The sequence below is a fragment of the Sciurus vulgaris genome, assembly GCF_902686455.1.
Source record: "Sciurus vulgaris genome assembly, chromosome: 3".
Lineage (NCBI taxonomy): Eukaryota > Metazoa > Chordata > Mammalia > Rodentia > Sciuridae > Sciurus > Sciurus vulgaris.
Window position 1 is genome coordinate 3,926,717 of NC_136463.1, and position 19,194 is coordinate 3,945,910.

General features: G+C 42.1%; 1 protein-coding gene across 1 annotated transcript in view; it reads right to left on the reverse strand.

Moving 5' to 3' along the window:
• TNRC6C (trinucleotide repeat containing adaptor 6C) overlaps window positions 1–19,194 on the reverse strand; it is a 115,089-nt gene that overhangs the window by 50,743 nt on the left and 45,152 nt on the right. Inside the window, 2 exon segments of the mRNA XM_079134193.1 lie at window positions 5,789–5,804; window positions 5,806–6,116. Of these exon segments, the coding sequence (XP_078990319.1) occupies window positions 5,789–5,804; window positions 5,806–6,116 (327 nt within the window).

Consider the following 19,194-nt stretch of genomic DNA (forward strand, 5'->3'; position numbering starts at 1 on the left):
TCCAGAAGAAGACCAAATAGAGTGCTTTCTACCACATCATTCATCTATTACCAACATGAAAAAGAAGTGAGGGTCATGTGTAATGTTAAATTCTTCTCTTCCGCTGTTTAACTGGCTTACACGTTCTATAAATAAAAGTCTCTATAAAAACTAAGTAACAAAACTGTCTTAAGAGATTAAATTAAAAAGGATTACATAATAGCATATTTTAAAGAGAAAAGTTTTCCTCCTTTTTTTTTTTTGGGGGGTGCTGGGGATCAAACCCAGGGCCTTATGCTTACAAGGCAAGCACTCTACCGACTGAGCTATCTCCCCAGCCCCTGCTTTTTGTTTTTAAACCCCCAAATATTACCATATGAAGAAAAATTTTCAGGCCAAAGTATTTAGTAAAGGCCAAAATTTTAATTAGTTATCAAAGTAATCAGGCAAGTGTGGCCAAGACTGATTCAGAAGAAGTGTGCTGAGTACTCAAGTGGCTGGCAGGGACAAGCAGTGCACATGGAAAGCACTCCTCTATCACCTCGGTTACAAAGTAACAAATCACACATTTTGAAGGATGGTTTCCAGTGCTTTTAACCATCGATGTTCACCAATGCTTACTGACAACACAAATCCCTTGCTACCTGGTTTTGGGGGACAGGCTAAATGTTATTACTGTTTTCAGTTCTTGAGGACCTCCCATTCAGCTCAACTCACTGTGTATAAAAATTTCAGGGAGAAAGCAATTTGCAATCAGAATTGTTGTTGGCGAGACTCCCAAGCATTTCATTTCAACTGTTGGAAGTGCAACGGATTACAAATGCACACCATAGTAAAAGGTTTACTGGAAACAGTAATAAAACTTCTAAAAGTATCCGCTTGTTGTCTTGTGTTTTTCTTGAAAATGGCTATAAAATGAGATTGCTTTCTCAAGGTTAAGAAGTCGCACTACTGAGCAGGACCCTTGACGGCTTCCCTCCAGGGGCCAGCTCTGCTCCACACTGCAAATTCAGGATGACTCAGGAGAGGCAGCTACTTCTTGCTCAGGGCATGCTCTGCCTCTCTTGCTCTACCAGGAAATACCTGCTCTGCTGCAGGAGAGGAAATACCTGCAGCAGGTGCTGATGCCTCCCAGGGGATGCCCCCTGGTGCACAGTGGGCCCAGTGATATACTAGTTCCCAAGACTCCAGCTCCAACATGACAGCAGGTCCAGCTTGAAGTCTCCTGCAGAGCTGCCAGGACATTCTGGCCCAGGTAGGTCTGGGTGATGCCCTTTCCATTCACTACAGGAGGAAGCCCACAGACGGAGGTACCCATGAATGGGCTCTTCACACTTTGGTTATCTAATAGCAACTGACAATCTGTATCTTCCTTCCTCTTCAAATTATCCCAACTGTCACAGATATTTTCACTTCAGGACCCAGTAATAATTAGTACCACAGCCACTTTTCTTCTGCTTTTTTTTTTGAAAGCCAGCCAAAAGAACAGCAGCATATTGTCTACTGACTGCATGTAAATACACTGCTGCTGCACTGATCTACCCTTACTTTACATCCCTTCTTTCTCTTTCTAAACATCCTCTAATGTTCCACATCCCAACACTAGCTGTGATATTCTCAATGAGCCCATATGGAAACTGGCGAGTGTCCAACTTTCTAATTACTTTTCTGCCTCTATCCAAAAAGGATCTAAGTAGTAAACACGGCCAAATATTAATCAAACCTTCTGTTTAATAGATGTACAAAGCAGTCACCAAAACAACATTGTTTTGCCTCTGCCTAGGAAAAAGGGTTCTTTCTTTTTTTCTTTCTTTCTTTCTTTTTAAATAAAAGCTCTTGTGTGTTCAAGTTGGAGTTATCACTTGCAAAACATAATCTCAAGATAAAATAACATGATAGAGTGGGCATTCTTTGGAGTCCTGGCAGTGTAAATCACTAAAGGTGTATGCTAACACACATCCAACCAGGTCAATTGGCCAAAGGAGTTCCTCTTACAATCGAAATATGAATTCAAAAACAACTTTCCCTTTGATTATTCTGTGAGAAGACTAATGTTATATTTGCCAGAAACAGTCTTACTTAAATAGAACCCTGTCCAGAAATAGGAGGTGTCCTGGCCCACTGGTCTGGCAGAAGCCCTTCCACTACAGGCAACACCTGGCTGTGTCTCTGGCTACAGTCAGTGTCAGGGAGGGAGCAAGTTCTCCCACAGGCTGTACCCTGCCCACTGCCAGCCTACACTCCAGTTCTACTTACACCACTCTGGGTCCTCAGGCCAGCCTTCCTGGGCTTGAAATGCTTGCAGGCCTGCTTCCTCCTCTTCGTTTATGGCTTTTGGTTGGGCTCCCCTAGCCCTCGGAAGACATTTCTCGGCCTCCGTCACCCAGGCTGCTCTGGCCCAATTGCTCAAGAGCCCGTTTTCCACAAGTCATCCGTGGGATATGTACTACTAACGGGAACAACAGGCTGGGTCCTGGAAACTTCTTTGGAACTGGTAACTTACTACAAAAAGTCTGTTTTTGCCTTAAACTTCAGAGAGTTTCACTGTATCATCAGCATTATTAAACCAGTACTAGCTTACCACCCACAGCTCAGAGCTTTTTCTACACAATGGAAAGTTCAGATACTTTCTTTACAGGTTCTTTTTGATTTAGTTGAGAGGTGAAACTAATGAATTAATCAGCAAAAGATATATACAGTATCGTGTGCTGCAGATCCCGGGGGAGCTACAAAGGTCAGAGGCTTAAGAAGCTAGGCAGTGAACTAGTGGGGGGAAGACGAGGCACTGCCAGCTCCCACAAACAGTCTGCTTAGGAGAGAAAGTGGGCGTGGAGAAGAAGGGGGAAGGGCTGACTAGAACAGTTGCAAAGGCAGGAAAACCAAGTTTGTGCTTAGGAATAGGCAGGGTGCTAAGGAGATATCTCAAACTAATGAAAGGTGAACTGTGGGGAAGAGTTTACATGCTGACACCAGAGTGTGGGGAAGAGAGATGGTATAAAAGGAAGACCTCCGTTTGGACCAAGAATCAGTTTATTTATACTCATTATATAGACTGACTCAATTTTCTGACCGGTTTTATCCACAAAAAGGAGGATTCATGTCCTCAAATTGTTATTCATCCATTTTTGTGCTGCTGAGGTGCTGGGTTACAGGGCCTTGTCCTGTGCACACCAGGCGAGCACTCATCCCTGAACTACGCCCAGCCCTGAGTGTGTGTTGGAGATGAGAATCTCACCATGCTGCCCAGACTGGTCTACAAACTCTGGGTTCAAGCCAACACTCCTTCTGCCTCCGTCTCCCCAAAAGCTGGGGGACTACAAGAGCATAGTCCAGCTCTCAGTGTCTCAGTATACATGTGTGCATGTGTGCGTGTGTATGTGTGTGTGTATGTGTGTATTTTTTGGTACCCCCAAGTGCTTGACCACTGAGTCACATCCCAAGCCCTTTTGTATTTTTTATCTTGAGACAGGGTTTGTAAGTCGTGGAGGGCCTTGCTAGGTTGCTGAGGCTGCCCTCAAATTGCAATTCTCCTGCCTCAGCCTCCTGAGTCACTAGGATTACAGGCACATATATGACATACATACACATATAATATATACATATATATATTAAAAGGACTATAAACTAGAAATATTTTCTTGGAGAAGGTATTATGTTTATAGAAAAAGCTTGTTTTATGATTCTTTTTTTTTTTTTTTTTTTTTGTGGGCTGGGGATGGAACCCAGGGCCTCATACATGCCAGACAAGAGTTCTAGCAATGAATTACACCTTCAGTCCTGAAAGGGTTTATAAAGAATATTATTTTCACACCAAAATTTTATGGAATTGATCCTTGACGATGTTCTACCTTTTTATGTAAGAAGTACCAGGAATAGCCTACACCAACAGCATCTGAGGAGAAGACCCTGATGCAAATGGTCAAATAAACACATCCAAGTGAGGTGCAGATAAAGGCTATTGCATTTCTTGTCCAGTTTTTCCTACTAAACACCTTAGCTTACTAAGCTATTTAGATATGCCTATAGATCTTGGTTAAGGTTATCCTGAGGACTGCATTTCAGTATAGAAAGTAATCTGCACGTTTGATTTTAAGTGCTTGCAGCTAAACAGATGGGACTATGGTCATGAACATGTTTTTTCCTTACTGTCTTGCTTCTTGGTGACAATCATAGGTCTACCTCCCCTCTACCAGATGCTTAGCAGACAAAATTCAAGGCTATTTGAAAGATATGGCAGATATCCTAAAAAATTAGTTCCAAACATATTACAAAGTCGCAGTTTTGAAAAACACTGCTATAAATACTTTAAGGTTATGCTGGCATTATTCCCCATATTAAAAGGTAGCACATGAAAGAAACCAAGTATTAATATGGCTTGTGACATGTTTCTTTTAAATCCCAATCATGAAAGTCTCCTTGCTCATCTAATTACAGATCTGAATTCACAACTATCAGCAAGTGTGATATCCATTATAGAAGCCGCATGAACTAGCATTTAAATCCCTTTTTTAAAAAAGTTAAGAAAACAAGGGCTGAGGTTGTAGCTCAGTGGTAGAGAGCTTGCCTAGCATGTGAGAGGCACTGGGTTCGATTCTCAGCACCACATAAAAATAAATAAAATAAAAGTCCACTGACAACTACAAAAATATTTTTTAAAAAAGTTAAAAAAGGGGGGTGCTGGAGTTGTGGCTCAGTGGTGGAGCGCTTGCCTAGTATGTGTGAGGCTCTGCATTTGATCCCCAGCACCACATAAAAACACTAAATAAACAAAATAAAGGTATTGTGTCCATCTACAACTTAAAAAAAAAAAAATTAAAAAAACAGAAGAGAAACATGGCAGTTGAACATAAATACATTGCTCTCTCTCCAAAACTCCCTAAAACTATAGTAAAGGAATATTTTCTCTGATATGCAGATGCTAATTCACAATGCTGGGCAGTGGGGAGGGGGCGGCTAGAGAAGAACAAAGTTACTTAGATTAGGTAGAGGGGAGTGAAGGGAGGGGCAGGGGTATGGGGATGGGAAGGACAGTAGAATGAATCAGACTTTATGGTATGTACATATATAACTACACAACTGGTGGGATTCTACATCACGTATAGTCAGAAAAATAAGAAATTACACTCCATTATACATGATGTATCAAAGTGAATTCTACTGTCATGTATAACTAATTAAAACAAATTAAAAAGAAAAAGTAGAAATCCATGAAGTCTAGAAGACTGGAGAAGGAGCTGACAGGAGCTAAAACAAGGGACAGCTACATCTTGGTAGCTGGAAAGCAAATGGACTCATGGCGATTTTTCTCAGGAGTCAAGAGAAAGCTTCAAGATAATGTGGGCAAGGAAGCAATACAACGAAGTCAAAGAAGAACCCTTGGAGCCACAGGGCTCAGGCCGTGCGCACAGTACACTCAGGAGACAGCTTCGCTGCAAAGGGAAAGGTTTTCAGGACATGCACAGTTTGAAAGCACTGCCTTGATAGGGTCACACAGACTCTTAGCTTCTGGTGAGAGACCAGCTGACCCAAGTGAGGTAGCTAATGACGTCTTCAGATACATGGAAAATACCAGAATAAAAAGGAGAAAACACAAACTTTCAAATCTGACATCAATCGGTCTATCTCTATTAATAAGTATAGAATGAACATATGCCAAATGTCTATTTTATTCTCAGCAGCAGAGTTCTCACATAAAATGTCTCAGGCTGAGGGTGTAGCCAGTGGTAGAATGCCTTATCTAGCACAACAAAGTCCCTGGATTCATCCTTAGCACTGCAAAAACAAAACCTTATTCTCCCTGGTTTGTTACTGGTTGGAGTTTGCGGGATTGCTGTGCTGCAACCCGGCTCCAGGGAGGGGAGGAGGGCTTGCCCCTGTAGACCCAGCAACCTGCGCCGGGCTCACGCTGGTCAGAGTCCCTGTAGGCAATGGTTGACCTCTCTTTAACAGCTGCTTCTGTTCTTGCTGGCGGAAGCGTGGAGGCACCTCTCGAGGCAGGTAACGGGATGCAGCTGGCTGCTGGCCACTGGCAGATGCACGTTTGCCATTGCTGCTGCTGGAGACAGTGCTGGTGGAAGTACTGGTACTGGTACCGGCAGGTTGGAGCTGGCTTGAACAGGTCTTAGTAGGTTCTGGCACTAAAAAGAACAAAAGGAAAAAGAAACCAAAGCTTTAAAAAAATAACTTCTTAAAATACAACCCAAACCAAGAAAAACAAAAAAACGAGAGGACAAATGCCAATGTAGTGCTCTAGAAGCAGAACTGGACTAAAGTCTACAGTTGCAGGTTCGAACCCAATTTTCCTACAAATGAACTGTGATCTTGAGATCTTGGGTTAGCTGCTCTTGGGTCTTAGTGTCCCCATCTGTAAAAGGAGGGTTCTAAAATTAGATTAGAGCAGCAATTACATTTCCATGCTTGTTTTTATCAGAATCACCCCTAGGGGGTGTTAAAGCCCAGTCAGCCTGCCCCTCCCTCACCCCCACCACAGACCTTCTGTTGCAGTAGGCTGGAGGAGGAGGAGAAACCCGACACTTGCCTTCTGGCTTCTCAGGTGATGCTGTGCTGGCCCACAGACGACCCTTCAAGAACCACTGCTCTAGTTCAATGCATGTACAAACCACAGGATCCCCAAGGTGTCTGTGAATTTATATGTCCTTTTGTTTTAATTCTGATAATAATGAATAAGTTACTGTGCATTCTAAGCTATCTGAATAATTAAAGCTGAATACCCTGGATTTCAGCATTTGTGGGGATACCACCTACAGGGCTGCTGCACTCCACCGGATTCACTGGACAAGGATACAGGTGGCTACTCTGAAAACCATGCTAATGATAACAAGCATGCCAAATGCGAAGGTGGATTATGTAGTGGTGTAATGACCTGCAAACCCAGGTCAGGCACAAAAGAACCTGAGCCTCAACAGTCGGGCCCATCTTCATCCTAATGTCAAACATCATTATCTAGGACATTACATTTATCATGTTGTTGTTGCTTTTTTAAACAGACCTGGGGTTGAATCAGAGGCTATCACTGATCTACACTTCCTGTCCTTTATTTTTAATTTTGAGACAAGGTCTTGCTGAGTTGCCCAGGCTGGTTGTGAACTTGTGATTTTTCTGCTTCAGGCATGATTACAGGCATGAGTTACCGCACCCTGCAAAACATCCTTGGTTGTATAGTTGAGTAAAATAAAATCTCATGTACAAAACGAGTTTATACATAGTTCAGTGTATATCTTTAACATACAAGTAACATTATAAAAATATTATGGGGGACATTCTGAGACACTGCTGTTTTCTTCATATTACTAGCTCCAGTTAGTCTGCAGTTTTTTTTCTTTAATATTTTAAGTTGTAGGTGGACACAATAACTTTTATCTTTATGTGGTGCTGAGGATTGAACCCAGGGCCTCACGCATGCTAGGAGAGCGCTCTACCACTGAGTCACAACCCCAGCCCTAGTCTGCAGTTTTCATCTCTCAATGTGGACTCCACGGTCCACCTGATGACTGCTACATTGCCTGCTTGTCCATGTTCTGGAGGTCTTTGTGCATCTTTCTGTCACTGCTGCCTGGCAAGTTCTTCATCCTGAGAGAAGTCACTGCTCATTCTACGGTGACTCACAGTCTCTCCAAGAAAGCTGAACAGCCAGGCATTTTTGGTGCTACTCTGAAACGATGGTCCCTACTTTTTGAGATTCCCCCCAATCCTGTGTGCTCCTGGGTCAACGTTCATTCAAAACCTTTCATTTGAGCCTCTCATGCCTTGGGCCCAGTCTCTTTCCCTTACCCCAGATAAGTCTGACTCCCTCTTCAGCTCTGAGACTTGCACTTCCTCATCGGCCTCACATCACTTACGTTTGGATGTGCCTGCAGTGCATACCACATCAGTTATTCCCCAACTCTCGTGTCTCCTACCACCAACCTTCTTGGAGAGTGTGCAGGCTGCCTCTTCTTTGCTTCCCTAGTTGCCATTCTCCCTCCACCCCCGCTCCTCATGGAAGCCTTGTCACACCCAACTCCAGTGAGTTATCTCTTCTTATCTCCTGTCTCCAGGAGACTTCCTGTGCTCAGCAGCTCTTTTCTGCTCACCTTAGCAGGCTTCCTTCTGGCCTATGCTTGAGGTTTTGATGCAGACACTTTTTTTTTTTAAACTGGTTTTATTTCTTTTTAAAGTTTTCTTCATTTTTTTAGATATACATGACAGTAGAGTGTATTCTGATAGATTTTACACACATGGAGTATAACGTATTCTAACTAGGATCCCATTCTTGTGGCTGAACATGGTGTGGAGTTTCAGGTGTCATGTATTCATATATGAACACAGGAGAGTTATGTCCGATATTCATTCTCTTTCCTATTCTGCCCCCACTCCCTTCCCTTCATTTCCCTTTGTCTAATCCAGTGAATTTCTATTCTTCCCTCTCCTCTGCTTATCATGAGTCAACATCTGCATATCAGAGAGAACACTCAGCCCTTGGTTTTTTTGAGATTGGCTCATTTGCACCTAGCATGACAGTCTCCAGATCCATCCATTTACTGGCAAAGTCATAAAGCCATTCTTTCTTATGGCTGAGTAATATTCCATTGTATATATGTGCCATATTTTCTTCATTCATTCATCAGTTGAAGGGCACCTAGGCTTAACTATTGTGAACTGAGTTACTATAAACATTGATGTTTATCATGTTATTTCATGTAGGCACTCTTTATACTAACACATCGGTCCTAGTCATCTCACCTACTCCCGTGGCTTCATTCATCGATCTTGAGACAGTGCTCAGAGCCCCAGGTGGCAACTAGAGACCCGTGTCTGCATGTCTTACAGGCACTACAAGATCAACATGCCGCTGACACTACGCATGTCTCTCCGTGCCCTGCTGAGTCTTTCAATCTCTCCTAGAGATTCAAAGGCAGCAGAAGAAAAGGAGAAGGAAGGTGGGATAAAGAACTACTATCAAGCTGCAGAAAGTTCCGTGCACCCCTGTGATGAAAACCCAGTTTCTCTTTTATGAACAACTGACACTGGTTGGCCAGCCACTATCAATGTCAAGGTCTATCCACTCGTTAACTTGTTTTTTAAAAGATTAGAAGAAAATCTTTTTTCCTTTACTGAAGGAGATTTGGCAAGGACTCCAAAGCAAAGAATTCATGCTGACAGCAGCCTCAGAATTGTCTCACCTCTCCATTACCTGCACCTTAAGAGCAGAGGGGACTAACTCAAGGGAATGCAGCTAATGTGTCAGGAACAGACTCCACTGCTCTGACCAACAGCCCAGAGCTCTCCCATGATCCTGCTATCTTTTTTTTTTTTCTTGGCAGTACTAAGGCCTCACACGTTAGGCAAGAGTGCTATAACTGAGCTACACGCCCCCACCCCAGCCTGCTGCTATCTTTAAAAAAGATCAAAGGGCAAATTCAGGACTATTTCCCATCAAATCTATCAGAGGAAAAGGGATTTATGCTGCATTAATGAAAGAGTAAGCAAATAAACGTTATCAACCAGTCACTCTTTTTTCAATCTAAACTACCAGAATCTAAGATGTTTGTGTATGGAACATGCAGCTCTCCCGTTACCTGTTGTGTTATGCCAAGGCCTCGTTTTAAGAGTCCAGCATTCTAAGCCAGTCTTGCCTTTCCTCCTTGAGTACCTGTTTTCTAGGCAGGGTAGTGGCTGGCAGGTGAACTAAGAATGCTCCTATACTTTTAAAGGGTGTGTGAAGGGAATAAAGCAAAGACGACTATGTAACAGAGACCAAATAAGGCTTGAAAATTCTAAAATGTTTACTATCTGGCTCTTTTCAAGAAAAGTTTGCTGACTATTAGTATAGGGTATGGAAACTTCCTGGAGAACAATTCCAGTAATGTATCTCAAAGTCTCCTGTGTTTTTATTTTTAAAAATATATGGGCACAAGGGTACACACCTATAATGTCAGCTACTTGGGAGCCTGAGGCAAGAGGATAGTAAGCTTGAGGCCAGCCTTGGCAACTCTGTCAACCCAACTCCAAATAAAAAATTAAAAGATAAAAAGGACTGGGGATGTAGCTCAGTGGCAGAATATTCCTGTGTTCAATCCCCAGCACCAATAAGTAAATAAATATGAAAGTCTGTAAGTAAACTGTGAGCTCCTTGTCCCCTCTGCACCCACGAGGTATTCTTAACAGTAGCCCAATGAAAGGGGGCAATGCTCTTCACCAGGAACACACAAGAGCCACTGAGTCTGGCAGTCTTAGGTCCTCTCTTAGGAACCCAGGTGCTCTGCTCCATCCCAGCGCCGAGTCCCATGCACAAGAGAATGCCTTACCCCAGACACGTCTGGGGGACTGCCTACCCTTCCTGTGTCCTTCATGGGCCCTGCCACTCCTGTTCTCATCCCTGCCTGGGGTGACTCAGGAACGGGCTTCCACACTCATGGCTCTCACTCTCCTCGGTGCCACTGAAGCCCACATACTGCCCCAGAGTTGCTTCTCTAAGTCCATCTCCAGCTCTGCTTGGAAGTGTTTCTCTTCAAATCAAACAATGAAGTTGAACAAGAATGTCCTTCCACTAAGCCAAGACCATGCTGGTTGCTGCAGGAAGGCACCGCAGCATAAGCTAGGCTTCTCGCCTAAATGCACAACAATTAATTGGGAAAATAAAAATCAAAAGACATGCAGTTTTCAAAACATGGATAGCTGACTGGAAATCTTAGATAAGTTTAGAGAGGAAAGATGACCATATGGTGGCCATCAACCACACAGGGTTACTGACAGTGCTGGATGTCCACTTGAGTTGTACTGCAAGTATGAAAAACAACTAGATTTTGAAGACTTAGGACCAAAAAAAATGAATATACAAATAAATATGAAATACCAAATACCTAAAAATACTTTTCATATTGATTTAATGCTAAAATGGTAGTATTTTGGATATACTGAGATAAAAAAACACATTTTTATTAAAAATAACTTCAATAGCTCAGTGGAAGAGTGCATGTGCAAGGCCCTTGGCTTAATCCCCAGTCCTGCAAAAGAGTAACTTCACCTGTTATTTTTAATATATATACTTTTAGTTGTTGATGAGCCTTTATTTATTTTATGTGATGCTGAGGATCAAACCCAGGGCCTCACGCATGCTAAGTAAGTGTTCTACCACTGAGCCACAACCCCAGCCCTTTTACCTGTTACTTTTTAATGATGCTACTAGATTCACCTGGCTCACATTTTTTGGGGGATGAGGGGTGGGAGGTGGAGTCTTGTTATGTTGCCCAGGCTGGTGTTGAACTTCTAGGCTCAAATAATCCTCCAGCCTCAGCCTCAGCCTCCCAAGTAGGTGGGATTAGAGGTGTGCACCACTGTACCCAGCCTAAACAGAATTTTCTTTGTCTTTTCTTCTTCATAGTTCAGGGCCTTGCACATGCTAAACATGCACTCTACCACTGAGCTTCCTCTTAGCCCCTTGTATATTTCTGTTAGACACTGCTGCTTCAGAAATGGCAGGTGTGACTTTTTTTATTTTTTTGGTACTGGGGATTGAACCCAGGGAAGCTCTACCAATAAGTTGCATCTCCAGCCCTTTTTATTTTTTATTTTGAGACAGGGTCTCACTAAATTGTCCAGGCTGGTCTTGAACTTGCATTCCCTCCCGTGTCTCTGGGATTACAGGAGCCTCCCACCACAACTGGTAGCAATGTCTTCTTGAAAGAGATCAATTCAACTGGTTTCTTAGAAATATGTTACATTTAGAGGCCAGGGTTGTGGTTCACTGATGGAGCACTTACCTTGTATGTGGGAGGCACTGGGCTCGACCCCATAAAAATAAATAAATGTATAAAAAAAAGAAATGAGTTACATTTAAATGATTGTGTTTTTCTAAAGGTTGCAAGTGAGAAAACAGCTGTGAGCGATCACATTGTTTCAGGTGAGAGGTTTTCCCTTACAGCTCTGCATGCCACAGGAAGCACTGCATGTTGTCTCACAAACAGAAAAATGCCATTTGTTAAATTAACAAAAAGACCAAGGGCCCCTGGAGCACAACGGGAGCACAGAACTCCTCACACTGCCTCACAGCAGGGGGGTCTCTTCTATGTGATGGAATGGTGCACCTGCTCTGATTTCAGACCTTTGGAACTAGAAGCCACCTAACACATCTCAAATGAAAAATGGAGTTTTTCAAAATCTGGATCTATTCTCAAAATAGAGATAAATCAAATGGGTGCTTTTGGACTAGACATAAACTCTTTCTGGATCCAAATTTCTGAATCTATTCCTGCCCCAAAGAAGTAAGGTATCCTATAATAAAATTCAAAATCAAAAAAAGGGTATCCAGAGCAATCCTAATGTTTCTCTTCTTTACACAAACCTGGATCTAAGCCCACATTGCAGTGAGGAAGGCTTATACTGTATCTATCTTTCTACACTCAGTGTTTCCACAAAGCAGAACACAGCAAAGCCATGGAAATCAGTTTAACTTGAATGTTTATGAATGGTAAACAAATCATTTGTTTCACTTAGAAAAACTTAAGATTGCAATCATTTACTAACTATATAGCTCAAAAACACTTTCAGAGTGCTGGAAGTTTTGTTTAGTCTTTTTTGCCTAAGCTTTTACCTTTTTTTTTTTTTTTTAAATGAGGGTGACACCTGCTGGTAAAAAGTAAAAAGGCAGATATTAGCTCTACATTTTAAGAATTTTCTCCTTTCAGCTAAAATTTGCAGGTACATTGTTGTTTAATAAAGCCAAATAGTCTATTTGATAAGTTGCTATTGCTTTTTCAAAACCCCAGGTGACAGCATTGACAGGAAGTCCAGACTGCCCTGTGGTGCTCTGGAGGACTTCATTTAGGAACTCCTTTTCAAGCTTGTACACACTCTAAGAGATCACAGGAGAGCGACTTGCCTAACTGATCCTGGCCCCTTGCCAGTTACTTTGCAGCCTCCTCAACCGCTAGTTACATTCCTGCCCTCTTCCCCTACTTCCCAGCATTCACCTGCCTGAGCTTCATGGTGTCATTCGACACCACCATCTACGTTGACCCTTCTTCCCTTCATGTGCTTGCTACTATGCTCCTGTACATTTACCCCAGCCTTCATTCTGGCTTCCAGACTGCCTGGCCCTGCCACAGCCTCAGTGACAGGGAAGGCATTGACTGTCTACGTATTCCAGCATAAGCCCCAATGCTTTGAAGAATTCTCATTAACCTAATGTGGACTGCCCAAATCTCTCTATTGTAATGTCTAAAACCTTTCCTATACTCTGAAATTTGGATAACCCAGTTCCCTCCCTCTCTCAATATGTGCCCTTGACTTCTGTCTGGTTTACATTCATTCGACAAATACCAAGACTGCGCAGCTGCTGTGGGTGAGAAGAGGCGGTTCCTGGGAGGGGCCATCCCAATTGCTTTCTTTTTGGCGGTGAAGACCAGGCTGATGAGTTCCTTCCCCAAGTCGCAGCTGCTCAGCCCTTCTCAACCCTTTCCATGATTTCATAAGCACTCAATCCCCTGTTCTGAGTCCATTTCTGTTTAAGTAGAGTGTATGCAGGACATTCGAGTCTTTCATACACCTCAACGACATTACGGCATCTGGTGTGAGCCAGACACGCAACTGCTTCCTTCTGATGGAAGCAACTCAAAAGCACCAGAGTTACAATCTCCTGGGCCACCATTACTTGCCTCAAGCACACTGACAGAGTACAGAGGTATGTTTTAAAAGTTGCTTTCTATAGGTAAATGCTAACCTACAGGGCTGTTTTAATCCACACATTTTATTTTTAAAATCTGGATGTACTTCACAATGACTGAATACATTTAACACGGTTTCCCAATTCATCCCCTAACTCCACCAATAAGACATTTAATCAAATGTATGATACATACATTATTTAGGTTTTCCTCTACAGTTCCTGGCTCATGACTCCCATAGCCCTTGTTAAGTTCTTAGTGACTAGAACAATGAGCCTACCTTTTGTTCAAGTGTTTGGTCTGCTGTTCTTGGTTCCCAAAGCAGCTTAGGAGCACCTGTGGAGGCTGAGGGTAGAAGACAGTCTCCCGGGACAGCACTGGGACTCCTGGCCTCAGGAAGCACAGCCTCTCCCTCTGCCTCCTCTGGCCCTCCTTCCACCTGCTCCTCTTCTCAAGGTGGACCACAGAAACCAGAATTCCTCTTTCCCAAGGGAGCTCACAGAAGCTCAAGAGGCTGGAGTCTTCCCCCGCCTTTCTGTCTTGGAGCTGGTCACACGGAATTCTCTGCCCCACTTGTCTGGCAGTAGCAGATCCCAAGACCTCCCATTTCCAAAGGGGGCCTTCCTCAGACCCAGGAGGAAGGAATGGCCGGGGCAAGAAGAACATGGGCACAAAGACCCTGCTGGGGTCCTGGCCCACCTGTGAGCGCTGGACCGTGGCCTGGTGTCCTGTCACCTTTCCACACAGCTGTCCATGCTGCAATCATGCCTGAGCATTGAAGCCTCCATACAACCCCAGGACAGGAAGCTGAACAAGAACACATCCACCTGCTGGCAGGCGGGGCACTCGGGATCCTTCTAGACCTCACCCTATTCATCTCAACTGGCTGTTCACTTGTATCATTTGAAATACCCATTATGATAAACCAGCATACGAGTTTCTGAGTTCTGAGCAGCTCAAATCAACTGAGCTTAAAGTGGGACTGCAGGAGCTCCAAATCACAGCAGGTCACTTGGAAGTTTAGAAGGTCCCAATTTGCACCTGGGTCTGAAGTGGGGTACAGCTCTCAACCTATGGGGTCTTACACTGTCCCAGAACTCAGGTGAACTGGAGGACATGCAGCAGGTGGCCACTGCAGAATTGCTTGCTTGCTTGCTTGCTGTGGGGAGAAACCCCCACACCTTTTGGTGTGTGTGTGTGTTGATGGGCTGGGTTGTGGCTCAGTGGTAGAGTGCTTGCCCAGCACATGTGACGCACTAGGTTCGATCCTCGGCACCACATACAAATACACAAATAAAATAAAGGTATTCATCTACCACTTAAAAAAAAAGTAAAAAAAAAAAGAAAGAAACCATGTGTGTTGAGTGTATAGTAGAAGAAACTGAGTTTGTGTTCATTTTTCTACATAAATAGCATCTCAGAATGTCAGAAACAAAAGTTTTTGTATGATACAGCAAAGAAACTTCTGTTGGGCACGGCACTACACAATGACAAAAAAAGAAAAATACCAAAAAAAAATCTCTCATTAGAATTCCAAGTTTGAAGGCTGGGGAGATAGCTCAGTTGGTAGAGTGCTTGCCTTGCAAGCACAAGGCCCTGGGTTCGATCCCCAGCACAAAAAAAAAAAAAAAAAAAAAAAAAAAGAATTCCAAGTTTGAGGTCAGCCTCAGCACCTTAATGAGGCCCTAAGCAACTTAGTGAGACCCTGTCTCAAAATAAAAAATAGGGCTGGGGATGTGGCTTAGTGGTTGAGTGCCTCTGGGTTCAACTCCTAGTACCAAAACAAACAGAATACATATTCAAAAATTCAAAGTTTTAAAAACCATTTTACATTTAAATTTATTCAAATATATGTGATTAATGTTTGTAAGTATGACTATATAACAGAACTATTCTCTTATGCTAAAATAATCAGATTCCAAGAAGAGTTTTAATGATTACAATTTCTCCTGAAACCAATACAGCAGCTCACATTGTGGGGAGAAGTAGAAGACAGCTCTGATAAAGAGGGGCCATCTGTTGTGTTTATCAGCAATACCGGTGGGATAAAAGCAAAGGCCTTCTGTTTATTCAGTTGATAGCTTATGGCTCATCGATCACCATGGTAACATTTGGAGCCCAACTCAAAATCAGCACAATCCCATTAACTATAAAATACATTAACTAAGTGTCTATTGCCAATGAAAAATGCTGTTTAGAGGTATTTTCTATTCTAATCTATTATAGTGATCGCTAAAAGGTATTAAAATTAGATACTCTCAATATATCAGATCAGATAAAATCAATGTTAAAAAAAGTAAAATTATTTTAGCAATGACTACTAACAATATGACTCATTTCACTAAAAGTTTACTTTGGCTCTTGGATTCTTCTACTCTAAGAAAATGTACTATTTATGGTATAAGCAAGTATTTCTGAATTTTTCTTAAATAATAGCAGGTCGATTTAGAAGACCCAAATAGAAAATGTTGGTAACAGTTTTTGTTAAATAAAATCACCTACCAATACAGCATTAAAACATACTGCTCCCAAAGCAACTTGGGGAGACCCTGCCTCAATATAAAATATAAAAGGGACTGGCGATGTGGCTCAGTGCTTAAGCACTCCTGGGTTCAGTCCCCAGTACCAAAAACAAACAAACAAAAACTGTACTGGCTTCTCTATAATCCTTCTTATGTCTAATCTCAACTGAAATACTCCCCATATAAGGGAGGCAACACACTGGACCTGCCACTAGGGGTGAAGAAAGTCCACCAAACATGTAGCTGGCCATTCTTCCAACTCCTTCCTGACTCCTCTCTTTCCATGCTAAATCACCCTGAACTGACTGAGTTCTCAGCAGACAGCAAATCCTAAAGTTCAGGAAACACTGAATGTTAAATGGAATTGTGTCCAAAGGGTGTCCTAGGACAAGAGTACTTCCTTCTGTGGGACTCTATGTGTTTTCTTTAATAAATTAAATTAATACATTGTGAAGTAGTAATAATCCTGGCATATTTCCCCCAAGAGTGCAGAGCCCTGAAGTCTGCCAGAAGGGGGCACCCAAGTCAAAGCACTGCAAAACAAGTAGGCAGGCCACTGGGGGAGAAGGAAAATTGGTCCTTCTGCAAGTGAGTTGAAAAGACTTCCTATTCTCTAAAACCTCTGCTGTGTGCCTGTACATGGGGGGGTGGGGGGGGGTGTCACCTGCTCTGCTAGCCTTTTGTTTGTCTAGATCCTGAAAATGCTACACTCCCCCAGCCTCGGAGGCCTACAAAAGCTTGTTCCTCCATAGGTGCAGGTCCTAATCTCTCTCCTTTCCCGGGCTTACCCATGTTCAGGTTACCCTTTAGATATCCAGTCAGTGGCCATGGCAGCTAGAAATGATACAGGTAGCACCATGATTTGTATTTATATCCATTCCCTACAAAACTCTAAGAGTGAAAAGCATATATATTTTTTTAATCATTTTCTTCCCATAGCAACCAGCACGTTATCAAGCCAACAGTAGGTGTTCAATAAATATCTGCTGATAACAGAAAGGACAGAACTAGAAACTAATCCACATTAGCCTTCGCCCTCCACCTCATCACCTAGCTCATCTTCTGAAGCCTGAACTATGCATCATTCTAAATGCACCCACTGCCTTAAGCCCCTCCCCACTAAGCCAGTTTAGTTCAGTTTTAACCCTGCATGTTCAGTGGGTTTTCCCAAAATAACCATCTCATGATACCATTCTTCCACTTGAAACACTTCAATGGCTTTCTTTGGTTAGAAATAAAATACAAATTCCCTAGTTTCAACTCCTTTCTGGATAGGATAGGCTGTTGAGAATTCAGTTGTAATGGTCTGATGGCTGGGCTTGGGATGACCTGGAGAAGGCATGTCTCCCTGTATTTGTTTTCTTAGCGAACTCAGGGCACAACTGGACAAGTGGCCAGCTCTAGCATGCATTTATCTCACTCTTCTCAGTATTTTCTTTTCCTATTCTCTCATTTATTTTTAAAAGTAGGTAATTATGTTTTATACAGATATAAATATTTAATGAAAAGATGACCATTTAAATTTTTTCAGTTAGAAGGTGTTGGATAAATAAATCATAGTACCCAGAAGTTGTATTGCATTCATTTGCACATATATATAGATCTTTCTACTAAAACCTCTAAGAACAGGAAGCTTATCTCTGCTGTCTAGTAGGTATTTATTAACTGTTTATTTAATGAGCTAACCAGCCACTCTAGATAACAAATACAATGAAATCTTTTGGTGTTCTAAAAGCTAGATAAACTGTCATATTAAAAGTACAGTTTCTTGATATTACACATGAAAAGTACCTGCATCACCCAGAAAGAAAGGGAAGAACTGTGGCAAGATGACAACTCTGCTGTGGTGTGGCATCTCTCCACTGAGTTTGAGGTGCCACATGAGTGTCACAAATCAATTGGAAATGAAATAAATAATAAAAGTAGGTAAGCCGTTGAACAGATACTTCACTAAAGGAGCTTGCAGATTGCAAATAGCACATAAAATTCATTCACCATTGTTAGTAATTAAGAAAATGCAGGGATTGATTGTGGTTCAGTGGTAGAGCGCTTGCTTAGACACAGGTGAGGCACTGGGTTCGATCCTCAGCACCACATAAATAATAAATAAATAAATAGGGCTGGGGATATAGCTCAGTTGGTAGAGTGTTTGCCTTGCAAGCACAAGGTCCTCGGTCAATCCCCAGCACCTCAAAATAAATGAATAATAAAGTAAATGATTGTGACCATCTACAACTAAAATATTTAAAAAAGAAAATACAAATTAGTCTTAATAAGATACCCTACATATCTATTAGAATGGCTAAAATTATACTATGTGTTATAAAGTACAACTGTGAAACAGTATTAGCACTGTAAGTTTTGCAGTTTCTTGGCAAGTTAACCATGTACCCATCATTATGACAGGTGCATTGCTGTCCGTGGCACCTCCAAAGGTGTACGATGTCAACGTATGTTAATCTGTTCTATTTAACCACGTGTATTGTAGCCAATGATGACTCAATAGAGTTGTTTTAAAAAGCAACAGCCCGCCTGGGTTAACAACAGCCTACTTCTCAGAATGCAGGCTGTCAGCATTTTTTTGAGTTATGAACTATCAACTGCCTCTATGTTCAAAGTTTTAGTGAAGAATTAAGCTGTACTTTCATGTCATCTAAGACTCAGTGAAGCAACCGCAGAAAGATGCTGTGATGAGACCTGGCAGGAGGAAGCAGAGCATGCTGGACCTGTTGTTACCAGCATCACTGCCGTTCCTTTAAAATTTGATCAGGAACATACACACGCATGAACCTGTACCTGCCTAGAGTTTGTTTTTTGGCAGTACATTTTATCCTTTCAAAATTGTCCATATATTTTTAAAACCTCATCTTAACACTCTTGTTCCCATTAGAGAAAATTAATACATTTATTATATCTCTTAAGATTAATAGCAAATTAATTCCTTTAAAAAACAGAAAGACAAATCTAATATTTAGAAATCTAAATATTTAGGTATCATCCCTTAAAGATTCCTCATATAATAAATCTTG